This window comes from Nothoprocta perdicaria, unplaced genomic scaffold (assembly GCF_003342845.1).
Source record: "Nothoprocta perdicaria isolate Ctin4 unplaced genomic scaffold, notPer1 scaffold_191, whole genome shotgun sequence".
Lineage (NCBI taxonomy): Eukaryota > Metazoa > Chordata > Aves > Tinamiformes > Tinamidae > Nothoprocta > Nothoprocta perdicaria.
In genome coordinates, this window is record NW_020455105.1 from 687,734 (window position 1) to 710,935 (window position 23,202).

The following is a 23,202-nucleotide window of genomic DNA, read 5'->3' on the forward strand; positions in this document are numbered from 1 at the left end:
TTTTGAAGACTGCCAGACTAAATTGTTGATGAACAATTTGCGGCACACAAGATGCCCAGCCGCATCTTGATGGATGTCGGTTAGATGCCCTGTTTTTTTGAGTGAATTTTATTCTGTCACTTCAGTTGTTTCTTGGTCTTAATATAGTTCAGAAATGTTCAGTCCCTTTTTTTCTGTTTAGGTTCAAATTGGAATATTGAATGCTGGATTAAAGGAGAGCTGGACCTCTTAGTCTGTGGCCTGCGGTTTTTGAAGTTGTACGTGAGAGCTAATCTGAAGGTTAATCTTTTATATGCTGTGTAAGTACAGACTGTGTTGAGTTTGTCACTGCTAGTATCAAGAATCTGAAAGCATTTTGTGAAGCACCAGTTGTGGTCTCACAAGCCTGCAGCACAGTGGTGGTATCAGCTTCACAGGCAGATAATGTTATGTTCTTTTCTTATATAACAGTAATACAAGACAGCATGGACAGCTTCTGGTTCTTTTGAGTAAGAAATGATTAGCATTGGCAGTTCCTCTCCTCTCTCTTTTCCATGTTCCTTTCTTAAAATGGTTGTTTTAGGTAAGTCACTGTTGATTTGCTACAATATATTTGCTCTTATAGTTGCTTAATTGTGAAGCTGTGATCTTGATTCTGCCTTTTTTATGCTTTTGTCCAAAATATTATCTGTCTTGAAGTAACTGCTTTTTGTCCTTTATACAATGCCCATGCAATGCCCAGTGCTCCTCTAATCTTTTGGTGCCTCTGAGAGGAGGGCAGCCACCTGCTACACTACCTGTGTAGCAGTCACTGTGGCAAATATTCTTTGCAAAGGTAATAGATGGTAGTCATCCTGATTACCCTTCTGTGGGGTGGGCAGGTCTTTTTGTACATGACCTCTTTGATTTGATCTTAAAAGCGTCTATTTAATTCCACTTTGAAGCCATACGGAATTTTCTGTATTATTAATAGATCGGAAGTCATGGTGCTTCCTGCCTGTTCAGCAGGCTTAAAAATTCTTTGAGAGCGAAGTGTCATTACAGCCAGTACAGACTTAATTTTCTTAGGAAACAGGCTGAGTACAAATAATTGTCATACTGAATTTACAGGTGACAACTTCTATTTAAAAAGTCAGAACTGAATGACAGATATCATGTACCACAAACTATCCCTGTTGTAAGGGTAGACAACAGCTTTCTTGCCWGGTAATGAATGTGGATTTTTAGTTGACAGACTACTTTAAACCGGAAACCAGATTTTGATTGGTTTCCTGTTTCCAGTGTTCCCCATGACCTACAATTCTGAAATACCATTACATGTCTTTTTTATTTTTTATGGGAAAAGTAAAACTGCGTTTGTGTCTGTTTCATCCACATTCTCATCAGAAAAACAGCGGTATGTTAGCCAGTAATCCCAGCGCAATGCTCTGTATATTGATTTTTTTTTTGGTGTGCCTAATGCCCCTAATGCCCAACAAATTCAAGTCCCAGCTGGATGAAGAGGTTCTTTGTCCTATGAAGGGAATTCAGTATCATGCAGCTGAGGAGAGGCAAGTATACCGGTTAACACGAGTCCTTGTGGCACTTCTGTATTTGAGTACTTTTTTATGCAAGGACAAGATGCAGTGTGGCCCCTGCCTTTGAAGAACTTATTTTGCTTCCCAGGGTTCATGTTAATGTTTTTCTTTCAGGGTCTCTGTGTTCTGGGAGAGCAGCTAGCAAAACATTTCATATTTTGGTAAAGTGACAGCTTTCCCAGTTGGCTTGCTGATACCTTAACATTTTATTCATTTGAGCCAAAATACCTTGAAAACATTCCCAGTTTTAAAATATGCATTCCTGGCATTTGTTACTCCCTGGGAGTCTGGAGATCATGCCAGGATTCTCACATATAAGACAGACAAGCTACACAAATAATGACCTAGAGGAATCTACAAGAAAATACTTGGGTCTTATGCACTTTGTAGTTTTTCAACATTAAAAGTATCATTTTCATTTTACACACCCACAATTTGTTGGCTTGTAATGATATCCAGTAGCTTTGAAGAGAAAATGTTCTTTGTTCAGTAGCTCTGTTCAATCTGAAACTGTTTTCTCTGCGAGCGGCTCAGACGAGTAATGATGAGGCTTTTGACCTTTCCTAGCAGCATCATTTGGGGAGTAGAGAGTTTATTCTGTAGTGCAATTAGACAAATTAATGGTCTGCCATAAGTGAATGATCTTTCCAGTCATATATACTATGAATGCTGTAAAGCCTGCTTAGTAATTGAATAAAATGAACTCAGCCTCAGGGTGCTTGCGCAGTGACTCAGGTGAATTCACCTGGGTCAGCAAGTATCCGTGAATTCTGAGCACTCATCGTAATGTGCCTTTTCTGTACACAGCGATGGATACTAATTTGAGATTATTACTCATTATTAGTAATAATATATTACTAGTAAATTAGTATATTACTAATTTAAGCTTAAATTATGASTAATTCTGAAGTGTAGTTGAAATACAAAACCTTCAGGAGCTTGGTGTTGACTACAGAAGCTGTATTCCTGCACAACTGGAATGTGCAGAACTTGGAGCAGAACAGAAAAGCAAGCCTTGGAGAGCAGCCTGTGTTGCAGCATTATTTTCTTCTGTGGTTCGGAGCGTGTGGTGCTTTTTGGTGGTGCTATATTCTTTTTTTTCCCTCTCCCCGCTCCTCTCTTCCTCTGTAATCTCTTAAATTCAGTCCTCTATTTCCAGCTTAAAGTCACGTTGCCTTAGCTTATTTGCCCTCCCTCTCAACCAGCCATTAAAAAGTGAGGGGGCTGCTGAACAGAGGGCTGCTGCCCTCACGTGGGCTCAGCCAATCCACTCACAAAGGTGGTTTGGGTGTTTAGCCCCTCTCTGGTTCTGGCTCTTCCCTCTGTGCCCAGATAAAACATCTCTGTGGTTGCAGCCAGCAATACAAAACTGATCAGGGACATTAGTATCTATGAATGTATTTTCTAAGCCCTCTCCCCCTGCCCTTGCCTTTATTTTTATTTATTTATTTTTTTGATGCATCTACCTGTGTTCGTGTGATATAAAGTTCTTGGTGAGTGCAACGTATGGGTTTTCTCAGCTTGTTGTCAGTGTGATGGAAGGTTTCTAATAGCCTGCTGCTTTCACTTTGTTTCAGGTTTCTCCTGAGTATTTCTTTGATTCTACTGAATGAAGGCACTGCCCTCTCCTGAATTCCCAGGGCTTCATGAGCACAAGCTCCCCTAAAATCAGGGTTTGCAGTTTAGCAGCTGTTCCGGGCCTGGGTCTGTCTGCAGCCAGAGCCAAGGTGACAGGCTGCCCCTGCAGTCCCCAGCTGCACCAGTTCTCCAGAGCACCTCGGCTTTCCGCTATTTTGCTTCAGTTTGGGTCACAAAACATTTAGCCCTGGCTTGACAAATCTTTCTTGGCTCTTGGAGTGAATTGATATGGACCCTTTCCTGAAGCCGTCTGTTCTCTTATCCTGAACTCGGTTTTGGGAGTTAGTCCCTGCCTCTTTCCAGTCTGCTGAAATGCAAATACAATTATCCTATTTCTTAGATTTTGGATATCTTCCTCCGAGAACAGAGTGTACCTGGCATCTGGTAACATAGCTCAGTGTTTTCCTCTGCTCGTGGCCCGGAAAGGCAGGGAGGTGGTCAGAGCAGAAGCTGCGGTATGCAGGCAAGGTGCTGGTGGTTTTCTGTCCCAAATGGTGGAGGACCTGCCTGGCGTGGAGCCACAATTACACTTGCAAACCCACCAGAAAACAGCTTGCAAAGGGCAGGAGGAAGGAATAACCTGTTTCCTCCTGAAAAGGTGACCTTTGAGACGCAACATTAGCACAGCACAAYGTAGGAAGGCTCTGCCGTTCTTTCCCAGACCATCTGGGTGCCTATTAGTTCACTTCAGTTGTTAAAATTTGCAATGATCATTAGGAATGATTAGGAAAAAGGTGTGCAAAGGGGTAACTAGCCTTCCAAATAGGTCTGCTTTTACACGGCTAGAAGACCCGGGTGGGGCTGGTTATGCCAAATAAGCAACATAGCAAGGCTAAAGTGAGCTCTGGCTGCTTGTGATGATGCCTGAGCAAGCAGTAATGCAGAGGGCAGCGCTCCAGCTCTGCAGGTCTGCTGAAGGCAAGGGAATCGGAAAACAGAGGGATTGAAAGAGRTGTTGGCACTGAGAGTTTGCGTCTGAGCTTGGATCAGCCTTAAGGCCTGTGCCCAGGAACCCAGAAGCGCTTTCAGAGGTGTTTTGGGGTGAGGCAGAGGCGTGTGTTGGGGGCGCAGCCGTGGTGAAAGCCCCGCTCCGTACGGATGGGATTGGCGGCTCCCTGGGCTCCAGCCTGGCTGGCTCGGAGCCTGCGGTTGTGCTGAGCCTGCCCTGCCAGCTGCAGCAGCCGCTGCTCTTGCCACCGTGCTTGAAGGATATAAAGGTACCTTTAAAGGCTGCAAGCTTATTAGCTCTTTCACATCTTAATTTTCTGTGTGTTGTAGATGGGCAAAAGAGTTGGGGAAGATACAGGGACACTGGTCATCTTTGTTTCAGGGTTTGTATTCCTGAGGCCTAAAGGGAAGCCTTACTTGCATACTGGATTATTTAGTATCTTTGGATAATGTGTAATTTTTATAAGATATTTTCAAGTCTTTTGAGGCTAATAGACTTCACTAACTATAAAAACTGAGCTTTGGCAATGCTAATTTAAGTACAGAGTATATATTACTGTAATTTAGTGTCTTTGTGGAAGTGTTCTTTAAAAGTTGTAAACCTGTCATTCACAACTATACTCACTACTAAGCCACATGAGCAAGGTTGGATCTGAAGGTTAAGTAGAAATAATTACAGATTTGTTAAGGGTTGACTGTACTTTTTTTTTTTTTTTTTTTGACCAATTATAAAAGCAGTGAGCAATGCCAGGAGGCAGGGAAATGTGAAGGAATTTATGTGAAGTTTTTTTAAAGTAATGAAGGAGGAAGAAGTGGGACCACATTGAGGAGAGAAAAAACACACCAAGAAATACAGAGGCTGCATGTCTGCCAGGTACCATTAGCATAAAGCTGCTTACTGCTCGTGTCCTCGAGTCTGTGAAAACTGACAGGGAATCTTGCAGGGAATATTATAGGGATGCCAGTGCTGACTGGCTGTAGTTCTAACAACTGTAAACTACTTGAGAGGCTTGGCCAACTTGAGGGTGGTGACAGCAGAGTGCGGGTGCCTTGAGAGAGTAGCATCATTGAACATTTTTTGTTGCAGCGCTTTCCAGTTCCCCAGGGTTTCCACACTTTCAAAATCACATTTCTCCTTTTAAATATGGCASATTGTGGTAACATAGTCAGTGAACCCGTGGGTTCATTTGATCATGTTTCCCTTAGACCCAGTTGATCAGGAAACAAACCCAGAGGCAGAAAGTCTTTATCCTTTTTCCTCGCCAGATGTGGAGTTCCCGTCCACTTCCTGAGCTCAAGTGTTAAAATAGCTCAACTATGAAGATATTTCGAACCTTTGCAGAGAGTTCGTGTTTTATTAACTCAGTTTCTCTGCATTAATAAGAAGTGCTTGCTATAGAGAAAAAGAATCCCAAATTATTTAAGAATAATTCAAAATCAGATTTTGTTTGTAGAGCTAAGATCAAAAGCAGGAAGGCACAAGGGTTGGATTCTGGAATAGTATGGGAACTGCTGATTGCTCCCAGTATAGAAGCAGCTGTGGGCTTATTTGTGCCCTACCTATAAATTGGAAATAATTTCACTGAAATTTGACTGTGACTGTAGAGACACAGGGATTGAAAACACCTGTAATGGAGTAATCATACATAGCTCTAAAGACACATGGAAGCACCTTGRCTTGAAAGGAATCTGTGCACTAATGCAAATATGGGAAATAGTTTGGGTCTTCTTGCTGTTGTTTCTTGAAGCTGACCTGGGGAAAACGGCAATATCTATTTCAGAAGCATAATGTAAATGTGGTGGCTGGTATTCCAGTGTGAATGCACGTGTTCTTTTTGTATCTTGTATTTTATATCAATAAGAGGCCTAATGCACAGGTACATATATCTGTATGCACCGCATACTTTGTTAACTGTTTCCTTAAAAATCTAATGAAATCATAATATTAGGAAATTTGAACTGTTTATGAAACACACATTATGTCCATACTGCTGTGCATTATTTAAAACTATGAAAATTTCTTATGCTGTGCAGCTTTTGCAGATTTTATGAAATCAAAGGCTTATGTTAAATAATCCAGAAAAAAGTACTGATAGAAAAAAAAAAAAAAAAAAAAAAAAAGAAAAGAAAAAAGAAAGTCGATCTGGAGATTCAGTCAAAAATAGTCTCGTGGTATTTATTCTGAGAAGGAATCAAAGCAAAACGTAGTAAGAGATACTTACCAAAATAGTTTCCGTGGGCATGTCCAAGATAGTAGTGGTAATATTTGTGATTAAGCTTTCTTATGAAAAGTCAAACTATATAAGAAGCAAACATGCTTTGACCCCAAGTAGCTGAAATCTTAGCTTAGAATTAACTGTACAAAGTTATGACTTTTCTTTTTCCCCTCTCCTAGCACTGTAAGTTGTTGACAACTYATTTTAAAATGTGTTCTGAAGAGTGGGGTTGCTTAGCTTCATGTAATTGTAAAACTTATTTCSTCTTCACTGGAATAAGAGCTTTTGATTATTAAATAGCTTATGAAGGAATATTAAATATGTTTTGATTTCTACTACTGTGTCTCATGGCTAGGAATTGGAATGTGATCTCTCCAAGGGCAAGAGTTTGTCTGCTYTAGGGTAAATTTGTCTTCCTGAGAAGCATCTGGTACTAGCTACCATCAAGAACTGCAAACTACACTGACTGAGCTATGGATCTCGTCTAATGTGGTAACACATTTCTTTTAAGATCAACACTTAGGAACAATTTTCATGAGGTAGTTTTAACTGCTTTCCTAGGAAAACATTTAAAAGAGGAGAAGAAACAAAGCAAAACCAGTTGGTAACCATTACTGCCTTTTTAGGCAACTCATCTTTTTTATTAGTTTTTGCTGTAAATAAACCTTATCCAGAAGGACCAGAAATGTCCTCTGCTAAAACAGTCTCTCCACAATTACTTTTTCTTCCTTTTTCTTTCCTTTTCCTTGTAGATCGGAGCTGTCGCTGGGAGAAATGTCTACGAGTTCCCTGAAAGGGAGAGTAATGGCAGYTCCCTGTGACTGCAGTGAATATGACAAGTGTGAGTGCTGCGTTCCCTCCCTGAGACTCAACTGCACCTACGTCCTGTGGCTGCAGGTCACGATTGGTGTGACACCCCTTTGGTCACCTTTAATGTCTGTCGAGCCCATAGACATAGGTGAGGATTTGGTGTCATTGCTCACCTGTAAGTTGCAGCTGTAAGTTGCATTATTTGGTATTGGTTTGGTTGGTATCATTACCCCAGAGTTACAGATCTTGGCAAATTCCGAAAAGGTGTGGGGGGAGGAAAAAAAAAAAAAAAAAAAATTACCCCAGAGTTACAGATCTTGGCAAATTCCAAAAAGGTGTGGGGGGAGAAAAAAAAAAAGAGTATTTTGTAAACTTCTTAACTGATATGTTTTACAGACAAAATAGCTGAAAAGCCTTTAGATGGGTTAGTTTAAAAGATGAAGGATCACATTCATCATACTGCTTTTAAATTACATTACACAAAATGTCAACATTCAGAGCTGCATCTGGCAGTGTTTAGAGCGACATAATTAATTTGTTCTGCTTGGTAAAGTATATTTCTAAAATGTGTAGTATTGGTATGTGCTCTGCTACGACTTAGCTCAATAAATATAGTTTGAAAATAAAAATAGGACTGCCAGTGTGAGATAGAGTTGTATGCTCATAAATGTTATCAGTAGAACTAACAGAGTGAGAACCTAGTTTTTTGTGCTATTATATATTTAAGATGCACAAAAATGTGATGCAAAAATGACTAAGTCATGCTTCAAAAGTTATGAGCTTCTAGCAGAATTTCCCCTTCATTAATTAGTTGCTCTGAGATGATATGGAAGATTTGGATAAGTAATATCATCCCTGCTCACCCTTTCTGACTGCCCCTCTCTGCCTGCAGCACTTKTGTTACCCGGGTTAGCAAAGCAGCCGAGGAGGCAGCGTAAATCCCTGCCTGGCAGTGGTTCTTCTGTCTGGCAGGGATGAAGGTGAGCAGGGGCACCCAGGGCACCAGGCTGGAACCGGAGGGGAACATGTGCCCGCTGCCTGAAATGCCTGGAAGTGCTTTCTTCTCAAATTGGGCACATGCTGTTGAATCTGCAGTGGTTTTTAATAGGGTATTGCTCTTGCTTGGGAGAAGCTGAGTGCCCAGTGAGGACGAGCTCAACCAAAAGACATGGCAATGAGATGGTGGCAGGAAAGGTCTCACKAGCAGGTAAATGTAGGATCCGAGCTGCCTACTTTTTCTCCAAGGAAGACTGAATGTAATACTAATCATCATTCTAAATTGCCCATCCATTTCCTCCTCCAGAGTGTTCTCTACTCGTATGGGAGCCTTCTGAAACCCTCCATTTTTCCCTTTGCCTTAATGCAGCTCTGCTGGAGACCTTTTGTCGTAGCCATAATCGCTGTAGAAGGGATGGGGATATTTAGAAAGTCTTTGTGTACAATACAAGGGCATTATCTCCTGCCTGTTAAGGAGCTGAACAAATTGCTCTGCGCAGCACTCTATCCTTCTCAACCCTCTCTTCAGCAAAACAGGTAGGTTAGTGCTTGGCTGCTGAGTAGAATCATTGYCCAAGGCAAGAAATTCACTCAGTTTTAAGGTTAGCATTAGGTCAAAGAACATGACCTGACAGCTCATTATATAATATTCCTGGGATGCACTTTCCAAGTGATATTGCACAACAGCGCTCTGAAATACATTAGGTGTAGAGCAGCTTTTGAAAACGAAACTTAAGGAAAGGGTATGAAGGAGATTTCTGAATCAGTAAAAAGTTTGAGCCAGCAAGTCACAGGCAATAATCTTAGCAGTAAACTTGTTTAATTTGTTGGCAGTAAAGCCTGAACCTCCTTTGAACCTGCATCTAGAAATGGCAGAGAAAGGTCAAGTGAAGATGTGCTGGTCTGATCCAGTGCTAATGCCCTACCCGCTCAAGTATGAAGTCAAGTTCTCTGCAAATTCAAGTCAGGATGTCTGGCAGGTGAGTCAGCTCTTTTCTCTCTGCTTTATGATGGAGCAGTGCAAGTCTGAGGGTCTCTTTGGAGTCTTGGATTTGTTACTATGCTCCCTGTCCTTGGGGTTGCGATGCAGGTGGGCAGAGCAACACGGCTGGTCTAGTGGAGCTGGGCATGCCACCTGGTTTCTTCCTGAGCTGCTGTGAAGAGCAGAGCCTCGTGGCAGCAGCAGCGTGTGGTGCAGCTGGCAGGCTGGGCTGCACATCTCTTACTCCAGGAGAGCCATTACCCTTTGCATTGTGCGTTACACAAACTCCCATCCTACTTTTTGGATGAAAATCTAGGTTTGTGAGGTCTAAAGGCAAAGGTCTCAGCAGAACGCAAATGCGATGATAAATGAGTGTATGTTTAATATTTATAGTTTTTACAAGTGGGTTGCTTTTTCTGTTGCAACTGTACAGCTAGATCTGGATAAAAAGCAGTTTATAATTAGCAGCCCATAACAGAACAACATATTTTCCACTGGGGTGTCCAATTTCTATCATCTTAAAATTTACAGTAAATTCAGAGACAAGAACTTTGTTACCCCCCCTTCTTGCTACCTAAAAATAACAACTTTCTTTAACAATTTGTTTCGGTCCTGTTGACTTCTCACTTGCTCACTCACTCTCATGCACTTCCTTCCTCTCTCTCCCCGTGTCCACTTCCCTGAAGTGTTATACATAATAATACCTTTTGATAATCTGTCAGATGGTTGAAGTTGTCCTAGAAACCTCGGTGGCCATAGAGCCTGTGCTGCTTGATTCTTTGAACTCCGTTCAAGTGCGCTGCAAGCGTCGGCACGGCCCGGGCTTCTGGAGCGACTGGAGCGCGCCGTTCAGCCTGCACCCGGGAGGTGGGTTGTGCGCAGTGCTTGTCACCTTGTAAGATACCTGGACCCTTTTGGTTGCAGAGCATCTAACACAGGGTGTCTRATAACAGATTTAGAAGCACAGTTGACCTTTTATTTTTAGCTTTATAGATATAAAGCATACCATAGCAAAATCATATATCTTTAGATACTTTTTGTTCTCTCCCACACACATATTCATGTTTTCAGAAGGAGTTTATGAATGTCTTTAAAACACAAGCATGTATGTGAAGGAGGTACAGTAGATACTGTACAAGCCGTATGCCTCCCATTTCACACATGCTGCTATGTATTTCTTTTTTTTAGGTTTTTCTTTTTAGTTTTTTAGTTTTTTTTTTTCCACTGTGCTCCCCAGTGATTTTCCGCTCATTTTGTTCCTGTTTGATAGGGGCTATTGAAGACTAATTTTATCACAGAATTTATAGACATTATTGAGGGGAGAGATTCAGGGGTCTCATTTCAGCCAGTCTCTGCTCTGTAGTTCTTAATAAGGAGTCCTTAATAAGTAGTCCTTAATAAGTCCTTAATAAATAGGAGACGGTTTAGAAATAAACTGGATGGCAATGATATTTGTTACTGTCATACAATATTTTTTTTTTACAGTTCTATTTTTAAAGGTTTTTTCTCTTTTTTCTTTTTTTTCTTTTTTTCTCCTTCCCTGTAACAGGAGTCCTGTACTTCCCTCCTAAGCTGCTGACCAGTGTTGGCTCTAACGTTTCCTTTCATTGCATCTATAATAATAAAAACAAGATAGTGGCGTCCAAGAAGATTGTTTGGTGGCTGAATTTAGCAGAAGAAGTCCCAGAAAGTCAGTACACACTTGTGAATGATCGTGTAAGCAAAGTTACTCTTTTCAACTTGAAAGCAACAAAACCTAGAGGAAATTTTTTCTATAATGCAGTGTACTGTTGTCATCAAAATAGGGAGTGTCATCACAGATACGCTGAATTATATGTAGTAGGTAAGATTCCTGATGATTTCTGCTTGTAATTTTTGTGTAATTTAATAGTAAAGTCAGAATATTTTGAACTCCAGTTACCTTTTATCAAGCACTAGTGACTTGTAATGCATGTTTTTATATGAACAGCTATATCTCTATTAATAAACTTTCAATGTGTTTTGATTAGATACGAATATCAATATCACATGTGAAACTGATGGGTACTTAACTAAAATGACTTGCAGATGGTCTGCAAACGCAAACACATTGCTCGTGGGGAGTTCTTTGCAGTTAAGATACTACAGGTGTGTATAGCTTTTAATGCACTCTTTATGTTTGGAAAGTGTTGCTCTCAAAATACTGTTGCAGTAAACAATTCTGAGTAGATGCGTTTATAAAAGGTAGGCAGTTTCTGCAGGCCAGACTTTTTCCATCTGGAACTCCAGAGGTATTAGCTACACATGCAAAAYGGGAACACTAGATATCCGAGTATAAAATGTGCATTTTATTTACCAATTCTGTAGCGCTTGTAAAACTTGTAGATAAGTATGGAAGTAGGTTCCATAAATACAGCTTAAAAATTGAGCAGAAAAATTAATGTAACTGTTACTATTTTTTATTAACTCTGAGGGTTATTTTTTTTTCTTGGTAGTAGGTCTAGAGGTAACTAAACCAATATGCTTTTTAAGCTTCTSTGTTGTGTCAAGACAGTCTCCTTTTCTGCTTCAAGTGTATGAGTTGATGTCAGATTYTTTTGTCTCTTCAAGTATGTTGTTTGTATCAGCCATAAATTCTTCTAGTTGTTCATATTTGCAATTTRTAAAGAAATAAGGGAAAGAATTATTCTCTGTGAGAATAGCTGAGCAATGGAACAGGGGCCCAGAAAGGCCCTAGAATCTCTGTCCTTGAAAGTTTTCAAATCTCAATTGGACAAGACCATGGGTGACTTGATCTGAATTTAACCCCACTGTGAGTAGGAGGTAGGATATGAGACTTACTGAAATCTCCATTTCAATCTTCATTTTTCTAGGGTTCTATATCTTTACATACAGTGTACATACAGATCAGTTTATACATACAGTGGCAGAATTTAATATATTCCTGATTTAAAAAAAAAAACAAAAAACAAAAAACTAACCTATAAGGAGAGAATAGTGGCTCATAAAGAGAGTATTGCATTATGGAGGGAGCAGCTTTAGTGCCTAGGGAAGTTCTTCACTTTTACTGTATAATTTGTGGAGTCTCCATCCCTGGAGACACTCAACAACCGTCTGGCCAAGGTTTTGGGCAGTGTGCTCTAGGTGCCTCTGCTTCCGCAGGGCCATTGCACTAGATGCTCTCCAGAGGTCCCTTCCAACCACAGCCCTTCTGCGATTCTGTAATTTTCAGGTGGTTTTGGCCTGTCTTGTTGTCAGATGGTTGAACAGAAAGCGCTTTCTGAGTCAGGAAGTCAGGAGCAAATTTCAATTTAGTATTTCCCACACTTGGTGAACTTGAGGRACAGCTAGAAATGCTGCAGGCTCCAGCGTAGGGCCCTCTAAGGCAGAGTTGGTGACTGGCTGACTGCCAAGGTAGGTCTTGTTTTGCCTATTTTCACATACATGTGAACGTAATGAATGTACTGAGGTGTAAGGAGCTTGAAATAAACACCCAGGTGCTCTTGCTGTGTGTTTTTGTTCCCCTTTTTCCCTGTCCAGGCTATAAACATTGTTTTCTAATACTACATAAGTCTATAAATTCATTGCAATATTCATGCTAGATCAAATACAGAATATAAGACATACTGTAAATGTTTGCCTGGTGCTTATTTTATTTTATTTTATTTTTCATTTTGCTTATTATGTTCTGAAATAACAACAAAAAAAACCCTGAGGGACCACATGAATGGAACGACTGCTGAATAGTTGCAGTATTAGACTTCCAAAATGTGTAATTATGAAAATGCCAGTGTCATTTACATAACAGTCTATTGCACGTTGTGAACAAAATCACAAAATGAACCTGGACGCTGCAAGCCTGAAACCAAATGAAATGCTCACCACTATTAGTTGTCCAAGCCGATTGCAAGGAGCTAACCTAAATATGTTGGAGTTGGCCGGGTCTACTTTGCCATGGGCAAGTCCCTAGGATGAAAGTTACAAGTTCAATATATTGTATTAACATCAAACATATCGGGTTTTCCAGGAGCACGCAGCTGTTCTTGGGTACTGATGCAGTTATATTTTGCAGATGTGATCCCATGCTGTACACCGCTGCAGTACGATAGCTCTGCCTGTTGGTGTTTGTTTTGGCTGACTTGTTACTGCATCTTCCTCTACGGTTAATGCTGCCAGCAATAAAAGAACAGGAACTGCCATCCTGTGAAAACAGAGAGCGCTCGGCGAGATCTTCAAAGCGCGGGCAGCTGTTTCATGGGTGTTCGCTGTGTTGACGTTAAGAGGAGAGTTACAGCTAAGTCTGATATCTGTGATCAGACTGAATAATTAATAAACTGTCTGGCCACRCTCAGCAGAAGTCTGAGCTGTGCAAATTTCAGGCTTAGGAGAAATGGGAAAACTTTCCTCTTGTCATCGTGCTGCAGTTTGCCCAGCACCATTTTGTCCTGAGTCCAAGTCTCTTCTCTTGCCAGTTGTGGTACTGACTGTATGTGGGATTTTAATATCACTATCCAGAATTGATTTTTAAATGAGATTTTAGTCTCYTGGAGACTTAGCTGTGCATATCTGGTTGGGCCACGTGTTTGCTTTCCCCTGGATACCAGTTGGTGTTTTAAGTCATATTCTTGGCTGGGATAAATCAGTGTTTTGTGCTCAGTTACTCTGGTGGGAGTTCTGCCTGCCTCTGTTTATTGCTCATAGGCACCATTCAGACAACATGACTGACTTACCAGTGTCTGCAGAGACCTGCTGTTTTCTAACCAGTTGCTTCCTGATGTAGTCTGTTATCAAGAGATTTTGCACTGGGGAGAGCCTTCCATGTCTTGCTTTATTTGGGCTAAGAACCAAAGCTTTAAGGAGTGACATAATAGTGTTATCTATCCATTCAGTGGAGACTCAAATTGAGGGTCCATCCAGATGATCACCAGAAAGGATCTTCTGCTTCAAGTGATGTCATTCCACTCATTTACTTTGGAGTTCTATTTTCCTGATGCCATGAGCAGCTTATTGTTGAAAAGTATTAAATGAATGTTTTTCTGTCTTTTAAGGAGCAAAATTTATTGTCCCGATTTCACAAGCACTTCTCCAAAATCAGAGGTGAAAGAATGCAGTTTGCAGAGGAATCTTTCCTACGAGTGCACATTCCGGCCGATTTTTCTTTTATCTGGTTATACCATGTGGATAGAATTTAAACACCCACTAGGAACTCTTGAATCTTCACCAACTTGTATCATTCCAGCAGATGTAGGTATGCAAGATTTCTGTGCATTTTTCTTCACTTGTGACTTTGAATTTTATTGTTTTCTTATAGTGTATATTCAGAGTCTTCATAGTCTTTTGTATAAATAGGGCTATGGAAATAACATGAAAAAATCAGAGTTCKTGTCATTTCTGAAAGGCATTGGGCCTTTCCATACATTTTGCTTGACACAGGACCAGACTGTAACTACAGCTACTACCTATAGAGATCAGTTTTGTATGTTTATCCTCTTGATTCTTTTTCGGAGACATCTACAGAAAATGCGAGTACTGTATTTAAATACTAGGATTTTTGTCTCGTTTTTAGGATTCTTGATTTTCTGCATCTTTGTAAATCTTCAGTTATGAGATTAAATTTGATGTTTTGATGCCATGTAAAGCACTATGCATTACTATATACGCTTTTATACTCTCTTTTTTAATCACAGGAATAGTTGATGTATTTACATGCTTTTGCAAAACTTTTTTTGCAACATTTAGAGCATTTACTTAATTTTTTTATAGAAACTAAGAGCAAAAACAGTGTTTGAGAATTTTAAATGTGCAAAGCGAGTCTTGTTTGGTCCGTAGCCTGCAGCATTCACTGGACAGTGTATATCTATTACTGGACCCAAGTGTGAATGTACATGGAAAGAAAACATTGCAACTTTTGCTTCATATATCTTCTGGAAAAAAAAAAAATATTCTGACATCCATTCACAAAGAGGAAAGGGCTGTTTTCCCCCCAGTTCAGTATTTGTAATAACTGTTTCCATCTATATTCTAGCTAGACTGTAAAAGTGCAGCATGAAGCAAAGCAGAACGAAACATGTATTATGTTCATGGGAGCAAGTATGCACATGGAGAATATATAGAGTGTGGGCAAAAACGAATTTCCCAGGCAGGAAAGGAAAAGCCCAATATACTGTAGCTCACTGGGGCTTGGGCTGTAGCATTACACTGCAAGTGTGGGTGGCCTTTTAGTTTTCAAAGTTTCTTCGTGTGCTGGTTAATGTAATCAGTATATAAGTGTACGTCGTGGAGACCATATTCTAGCTGCGTCTGCCTGATTTAGGTATTTCACCTTGATTTTTTTAATTAGTTTTGTTTGGGGTCAAAATTGGGGTGAATTTCGCATGAGACAAACACTTTACTTTCTCAATCAGAAACACTGTCTGCAGTGAAAGGACAAGCCAGCCTAGATTGGCAAATTGTTGTTTTTGTAGCATAGACTGGATTTGTGCAGRGTATCAAAGCCCTAGTGTGACCTGGGACCCTTGGAGTAGAGAAAGTAAATGAAATCATTGTGGTTTAATGAAAAATGTCTGCGTAGATATTACAGTATTTTCTGTTTCTTTCCATTTTTTTTTTTTTCTAGTGAAGCTGCTTCCTCCCTCTGATGTTAAGGCAGAAATCACCAGGAATGTTGGGCTGCTGAATGTGAGCTGGACAAACCCGATATTCACAAACAATGATCTTAAATTTCAAATTCGGTATGCTGAGAACAGAGAAGAGATTAGATGGCAGGTACTGTCCTTTTTGAGCTAGGTCAAGGTATGAATTGTGGCAGCATTTAGCCTGTTAGCTGTTTTTTGCGGAATTTGCTGTATATGAGGAATCATAAGCAGTTATATTACTTGGTGAAGCCATATTCCTGATTAGGCCACTTTTTAATCCAGTGCATCCAATGAGGATTCATTTTCAGGAGTTCCGATTATAACAATGCTAAAGAATCTTTTGTTCTTATTCTGCATAYTTTGATTTCTTTTGCAGTTGTATGAAATTTCAGATGCACCAACAAGATGGGCAGTGATAAAAGTTCAGAAACCTTGTGTTGAGTACGTTGTTGAGGTGCGCTGCAGAGGACCCGATGGAGCCGGTTACTGGAGCGACTGGAGCAGATCAGCCTATGCACTTGTCAGAGATATCAAAGGTACCCACGCTTTTGCAGTCTGCTCTGACAGCTCTAGCTCTGTCCCGTTTCAGGCTGAGAGGTGACTGTTTTTCTTCTAAAACTATGTAATCCTGCAGCTCCTCTACAAGGCCCTGAGTTTTGGAGAATTATTACTGAAGATCCTGCAAGGAGGCAGAGGAATGTTACACTTCTGTGGAAGGTGGGAACAACTTTACGGGAAGTTCCATCTGTATGTGAGGAAGAACTTGTTTACTGTGAGAGTGATAGGGCACTGCAACAAGTTGTCCAGGGAGGCTGTGGTGTCTCCTTCTCTGGAGATCTTCCAAACCTGCCTGGATGCCACCTTGTGCTATGTGCTCTGGGTGTCCCTGCTGGAGCAGGAGGTTGGACTGGATGATCTCTAGAGGTCCCTTCCAACCTCAACCATTCTGTGGTTCTGTGTACTACATTTTGGTCTTTCTGTAATACGTATTCTCACTTTGAGATGTGTGATCCAAAAGCATTGGCGGTTACTCAAAAGGGAGTAATCTCTCAGATGCTGCTGGGGAGGCAAACGTGGGCAGTCTGTTCACGGGACCTGGAATGCAACGTGCTTGGTACAGCTTCTTCCATGTTACAGCCTCTTCCTTGGCTGGTTTTGGAGGCTGATAGAAATTGCTGTGGAAAATTGGTTGTGATGCTGTGGTACAACGAGGGGATGGCTCAGCCTRCTTCTAGAGCTCAGCCTGCCGTGTTCTTTGTTCCTTGCCCTCAGGAGGTCCATCTGAGAGCGTGGTCAGACTGTTCTTGCTCGGGTGCAATTGCATACCCCTYAGCTGAGGGGAGCTGCATGTGGACCTGCTCCACAGCCACCTAAACAAACCCGCTCCTGGGTTTCTATCTCATTATTCCTGCAGTTTCACAGTTCTCAGTACTTGGGTAAAGCCTGCTCACATCTCTGGCAGACAGGAGACTCGCTGATGTGCAGGGACCAGAGCAGCTGCCTTGAGATGTACTGACACAGCTAGCGTGCCCATATGGTGTTAYGTGTTGGTGGAAGCCTATGCCTTCAGGGTAGGCAAGTGAAGCAGCCTCACAAAAACTTAAAATGCAGTTTGTTCTAGCGTTCAGAGGAAAGAATAACATGAAAACAACAGCTAAGTTACYGTGAAAGATGCAATCTTCAGCTGCCACGTTCTGGCCAGGATGCCCRAGGACGCCTGGCCTGCTGCCCGTGCATGCACCACTGCGACTGCACGGTATGGCAGAARTGCATCAGTGACTGGCCACCCCTGTTTGTCCATATGCAGGCAATCCAGTGTGCAAGATGGTCAGCACTGGTGAGTTTTCAGCCCTGAAAAATATTAACATAAAACTGCGAGTTACCACAGGAGAGTGATAGTTGGTATGTCCTGGCTTTCCACCTTCCTGTCCCCTGCAACACACACACACACACACACACACACACACACACACACACACACACACACACACACACACACGCTGGGGAGAGAGCAAGTGGGGGTCAGGTTTCAGAGAGGAGAGGAAAATAAGCTTTTAAATCGACTGCAGTGTCCTTGCTAAGAGGGCAGTGGTCAGTCTGGTGAGTATCTTTTGTGGAGGGAAGGGGAGTCACATTTTCTTAAAATTGGAAAACTGTCATCTTCTGCCCCAATAATGTTTTTTCTTGAAATCAAAGATTGGGAAATTAATTAATGCTAATGTTTACTGCAGCCTCTGATGAAGAATCAGTCCCTGTGCAGTGTGAGCCGATACATTATAAAGCAYCAGACCTCAGAAAATACTACGTGGTCAGAATACGTTGAGAACGGCACTACCTGTTCATTTGCATGGACTGAACGCACACATACCGTTACAGTCTTAGCCATGAATTCACTTGGAGTTTCTTCAGTTAATTTTAATTTAACTCTGTCACAGCAGATGAGCACAGGTAAGAACACTAGTTTGTTACCATTTTGAGATGCAGAAGATGTAAGGAATTTTTGTGATGCTTTTGGATATAGCTTTCTTTGTAATAAAACTCCCTCAGTTAGAAGGTGGAAATATTTTATAATGCTATGTTCAGCTGTGTAAGGGAAACAGCTTCTGTATCTCACCAGCAGAATTATTTGAAAAATGAAATTTCCATCCCATGAAAAGCATAATGATCTTTGGTTTGGGAAAAGAGTTGTCCTTAACTGGTATTCTTCCCTTTACTAGCAGAATATAAAGTAATTAATCAAGGAAAAATAAAACCTTCCTGTGGAACTGATCTCCCATCTACTTTGCCTTGGGAACACCCAGCATTCCTGTTAGAAAACGTTTGGTTATTTCCAAAATTAAATGTGGTCTTTGGCTGCTCACTGATAGACTGCAGAGCGCGTAGTTCTCAGGAGGTCTGGCTTTACTTTCTAAGTAGCCTCTTCATTGGTCTGGTTAAACTCTGCTTTATTAATAAAATAAAGRCTATTGCTTTTTCAAATATGAATTGTGTAACATTCATATGCAAATATGTGCGGTGGGAAACATTACTGTTCCTACAGTTTATTCATAGAGCTTTCCTTCTGTAATTTAATTTTAAAGCATTTTAAAGGGTAAAATTCTGTGATAATGTGGAAACTTCACAGTTAGTAGCAGGCCTAATGAGGRGCATTTGTCTACCTGAAGTCTGATGCTATTATATTACCCAGGAAGGTTTAATAGGATTTAGCTTACAGGCTCTTAGTGGCTCTTTTAGCAGCTGAATGGTGACGGCTTCATTGTCGATCCTTCCTTGCCCAGGGAGTGATAGTTTAAGAAGTGCACATCAGAACCAGCATGTTTCCTGAGAAACCTGATCCATTTAGTGTCTGGGGCTAGATAGTACAAGCCAAKCTTAGCCTGGCTTACAGGGGAATGACTTGAAGATGAAGCCTTATTATACCCAAGATAAAAACTCAGGAGATGAGTGAGAAAGGCAGAAGCTGCAGCAGTCGTCGGTGTACAGGTAGGTGAGGTACAGCTTTGAGCCTGCGTCTCACGGTGTCCTTGCTCCTGTCCTTGCTGTGCCAGTGGGCGCCGTGCAGGCGCTCGGTGCCTACCCRGTGAACAGCACCTGCGTGGTTCTGGCTTGGACGCTGGCGCCTCGAGTGGATGGGATAACATCTCTAGTTATCGAGTGGAGAAACCTGAACAAAGAAGAGGAGATGAAATGGGTGCGAGTTCCTCCAAATATCAGCAAGTATTATATTTATGGTGAGTTTATACTCAAAAATGTAACATGTTATGTTAAATGTTTCAGGATAGACATTGTAGATTTACTGAATTCTCAGATTCCTTTTTTCCTTCCCCCCACTCTCTGTTTCCAGTCTCTTTTTGTGATAAGATCCAGTGGAGTAATCCTTGATTATCATTAGAGGACTGACTGTTGCGTTGATAATCCAGGCTGAGACAGGATTGCTGAATGACCTTTACCGTTTTTTGAGAGCTCCCAAAAACTAGTTCATGGCTTTTTAGGTCTTGTGGTCTTTGCTTCTGCCCCACATGACATTCATTCCTGGACGAACTTCTCTCAGATGTACTATTTCTGAGCCTGACCCACCTCTTACTTGCTTATATTTTATCCAGATTGTGATTGAATTGATCTGTGTGAGATTATTTTTAACGTACATCTCTTTAGATTGCCCGCCCTTACTGAGGAGGACTTTGCTAAGCCAGTGCCTGATGCAAAGCAACATGCACCGAGGGTTTTTTTTTTAATTACACAATCTGACAAAGAATGAAACTCATACTTGTTCATTTTATGACARTATAATAAAATTAGATATTGGATATTGAATGTACCAGCTAATTATCTTAGTTTATATGCACATTACATTTGTATTTGCCTTTGATATTGCAGTTTTTACAATTGTTTCATTGAGGTGCTAATCCCATGACAGAAATAGTTTACATATCAGTGTCTTTGATTGAAAAGGCTGATGTCTTCCCTGCAGATCACTTTATTCTGATTGAGAAGTACCAGTTCAGCCTGTACCCTGTATTTGCTGGCGGAGTTGGCAAATCCAGAACTACGGATCAGTTTATCAGAGGTGATTTATAGGATCTTTCTCCTTGTTATTTATGAAATAGGGGCTTGTTAATAAAAGATAAACTGCAATATGGAAGAAGTTTGTATCTTATTAGAAAACAGTGATAGTAATCCAGTAATTGTAATATAACTTTAAATAGCTGGTTTAATCTGAAATCACTTTGAGGGACTGGTAGATTAAGGCACAGCACTAATCCTACCCCGAACCTAATCACTGAGATCCTAGATCCCTCTGATTCTTCCTTCTCTCTCTGTCTCTCTGTGGACTCTTCCATGTGCAAAAAAAAAAAAAAAAAAAATATTTATGTTAACACTTTTTCTAATGTTTCTATGTGTGTTTATTTTTCTCTCTTGCAAACAGATAAATTGTATTATTACCTGAGTATCTGAACTCTCTTTATTTGCAGATGGGTCTGAAAATCAGCACAATGCCAGCCTCTAYGTGGTTCTGCCAATCGTTATTTCAACCTCAGCTTTGTTGCTTGGAGCATTGATGGTTTCACACCAAAGGTGGGTTGTTTGTTGCCAAGCAAAACTCACAAAATATGCCTAAAATAAGGTAATGTAGATTATATCTGTCTGTCAAGCTGGTGAACAGGGTCTTTCTGGGGAAAGCTAGAAATGATTCTCATCATTTTTTTTTTTTTGAGTTATACTGTACAGCAGTACAGGTCACGCAAGAACTGTGCCAACTCCAGAATTTACCTAACATTTCAGAATGAAGAAGCTGTTTTGGGAAGATGTTCCGAACCCCAAGAACTGCTCCTGGGCACAAGGAGTTAACTTCCAGAAGGTAGGAACTGCCACAGCAATGCTCCTTCCCTGCAGCTGTGTGTTTGCTCCCTACTGGACCCTGCCTGCTGATCAGACTAGAGCTTAGCTGAATTACTGCGTGGAGCAGCTTGGAGCCCCTGGAGTTAGCAGTGCCACAGTTGTTCCAGCTGGAGAAAGCGAATGCCCAGAACTGGGCCAGGACCTCAGCTCAGTCCCTATTGTACATTGGGAGTGTTGAAGCTCAGGAGTTAGGAGAGCCCATTGTGGATCCCATAGGTTTAACACGTGTGTTAGCACCASTGAGGCTTCCTTTGCTCTCGGAGTTTGACACTGTGTGGTCATGGACTCAGCTGCCACAGTAATCCAAATTTGGGCCTATTATTTTTAAATGAAAAAGAATCAAATGACAGAAGACTTTTTGAGTATTTAATTTTCATTCCCAGTGAAAGCTTCTTTTCTCATTTTTTATTTTATTTCATTTTGTTTAAACAGAGAATGGAGATTCTTTGAAGCCTAATCATGGTCACTGCCTGCTGAACCCTTGGGCCAGCTCCCAGGCTTCCCATACAGAATTGTTAGAAGATTTTTCTGTTTATATTCAGAAGACAGGAAGCACAGATACAATACAATGCTGATTTGTTTAAAGATAATGAATCCTGGAAGTAGCTCTGTCAGAGATCTAAAAAGCCCTTGTAAAAGTGAGGAGCCAGTGCCATATTAGAGACCAGAACGCAGTGTGTCACTTGCTTAGGCAGAAAYGCTTCAGATTTGGAGTTTCAGCTTTCGTTTACTGCCCTGCTGCCTGARGCTGTGTCTGGCAAAGGGCTGAGTCCTTTCAAGCCTTGGTCTTCAACAGGAGTTGAAAGAGCCCAGCCCTGCGCAGGGTGCAGCCCTGGAAGCAGAGACATCAGCCTGGCTTGGGATTTATCCAGCTGCGTGCCAGGGCTGCCCGATTATTGCCCTCCCTTGAAAGGGTTTCTTTTTGGTATCCAGGCAGTTTTCCTTTTCTCCTTGGTATTTGTTTGCTCTAGGCAAGCTCTGGCTTGGGAGTTTCCAGTAAATCCAGACCTCAGGGAGGTCAGATCTCCTATTTGCAGGAGTAGGTGATGATGCYGTTAAGGTGTTTGACCTGTTTACATCTGGGTGAAGCAGATGTAAACTGCCACCTTGCTTTGGTTTGCTGTTGTTTTCTGGAGAAGCCAGTGTGCCTGTTATTTGTGTGGCTGCTTCATTYGTTACCTTTTAAACTTGCAGCCCTATCGGTGTAAATAGCAGAATAATCTCTAAYGTTTGATCTGTGCTTGAAGAAAAAAACAAAAGTCCCCAATCTATCTCTGGCAGTGTTATGGTGGTAGCTGTAGTACCCATTAAGTGACCCGTCTTATTTGGTACTTACAGTTTTTGTGGCTTTTTAAAGTGCTAAAGCATTTCTCAGATGCACAGCACTGTATAGTTTAAACGTTAAATGAAGCTCTTGGAAATTACTGTGCCGGGGAAGATGCAGCCAGGTCTGGGAGACGAAGGGGTGTTTTCTGATATTTCTGCTTCCATGGCCGCATCGCAGAGAAGGCTGGGCTCACTTGGACATAGCTGTTAATTGCTGGAGTAAGTTGCCCTGGAGCACGTGTATCCACGTGTTGAATCTGCTCCTCTAGAAGAGGGAGCTCCTGGCAGGCTCTGCTGTTCCTGCTGCAGAGGTGCATGGAATTGCCTGGAATAGGCATGGAATTGCRTGTCGCACTTGGCATGTCAGGCACCATCCTGCTCACCGGCTGATGGAGGCGAAATCAGGCTGGCGTTGGTGATGTGTTCACTAGCAGTAAAGCCAGGCTAAGGCCAGGCTAAAGCCAGGCTGCCAGCCTGGTGACACTGCTCCGTATTCACACACCCTGTTGAATCCGGAACCGCTGGAGAAGGAACCGTGTGCACGTGTGAAAGCARTTGGGGTGTGACGTGGGTTTTGGCAGCCTGTGGTGCAACAGGAACCAGGTCTCCTTGTTGTGCTAATCGCACTGGAAGCCGTTGCTTAAGGCTGGTGGCGCCGAGGGCAGCTCGTGCCTGTCCTCGGGTGAACATGATCATCTCTCGCTCGCTCCACGAAC

General features: G+C 41.5%; 1 protein-coding gene across 4 annotated transcripts in view; it reads left to right on the top strand.

Moving 5' to 3' along the window:
* The window catches only part of LEPR (leptin receptor), a 35,952-nt gene that overhangs the window by 8,250 nt on the left and 4,500 nt on the right, over positions 1-23,202 (top strand). For 3 of the 4 annotated variants that reach the window (XM_026037145.1, XM_026037143.1, XM_026037142.1), the window contains 15 exons: positions 182-299; positions 7,111-7,316; positions 8,999-9,144; positions 9,869-10,013; positions 10,696-10,989; positions 11,156-11,273; positions 14,174-14,373; positions 15,742-15,890; positions 16,137-16,296; positions 16,395-16,477; positions 17,992-18,208; positions 19,309-19,491; positions 20,232-20,327; positions 20,734-20,836; positions 21,044-21,119. In XM_026037145.1, coding sequence (XP_025892930.1) covers positions 182-299; positions 7,111-7,316; positions 8,999-9,144; positions 9,869-10,013; positions 10,696-10,989; positions 11,156-11,273; positions 14,174-14,373; positions 15,742-15,890; positions 16,137-16,296; positions 16,395-16,477; positions 17,992-18,208; positions 19,309-19,491; positions 20,232-20,327; positions 20,734-20,836; positions 21,044-21,119 — 2,294 coding nt within the window. Of the gene's footprint in view, positions 1-181; positions 300-7,110; positions 7,317-8,998; positions 9,145-9,868; positions 10,014-10,695; positions 10,990-11,155; positions 11,274-14,173; positions 14,374-15,741; positions 15,891-16,136; positions 16,297-16,394; positions 16,478-17,991; positions 18,209-19,308; positions 19,492-20,231; positions 20,328-20,733; positions 20,837-21,043; positions 21,120-21,592; positions 21,709-23,202 lie in introns of those variants that run through there. The other variant, XM_026037146.1, reaches the window with a different exon arrangement.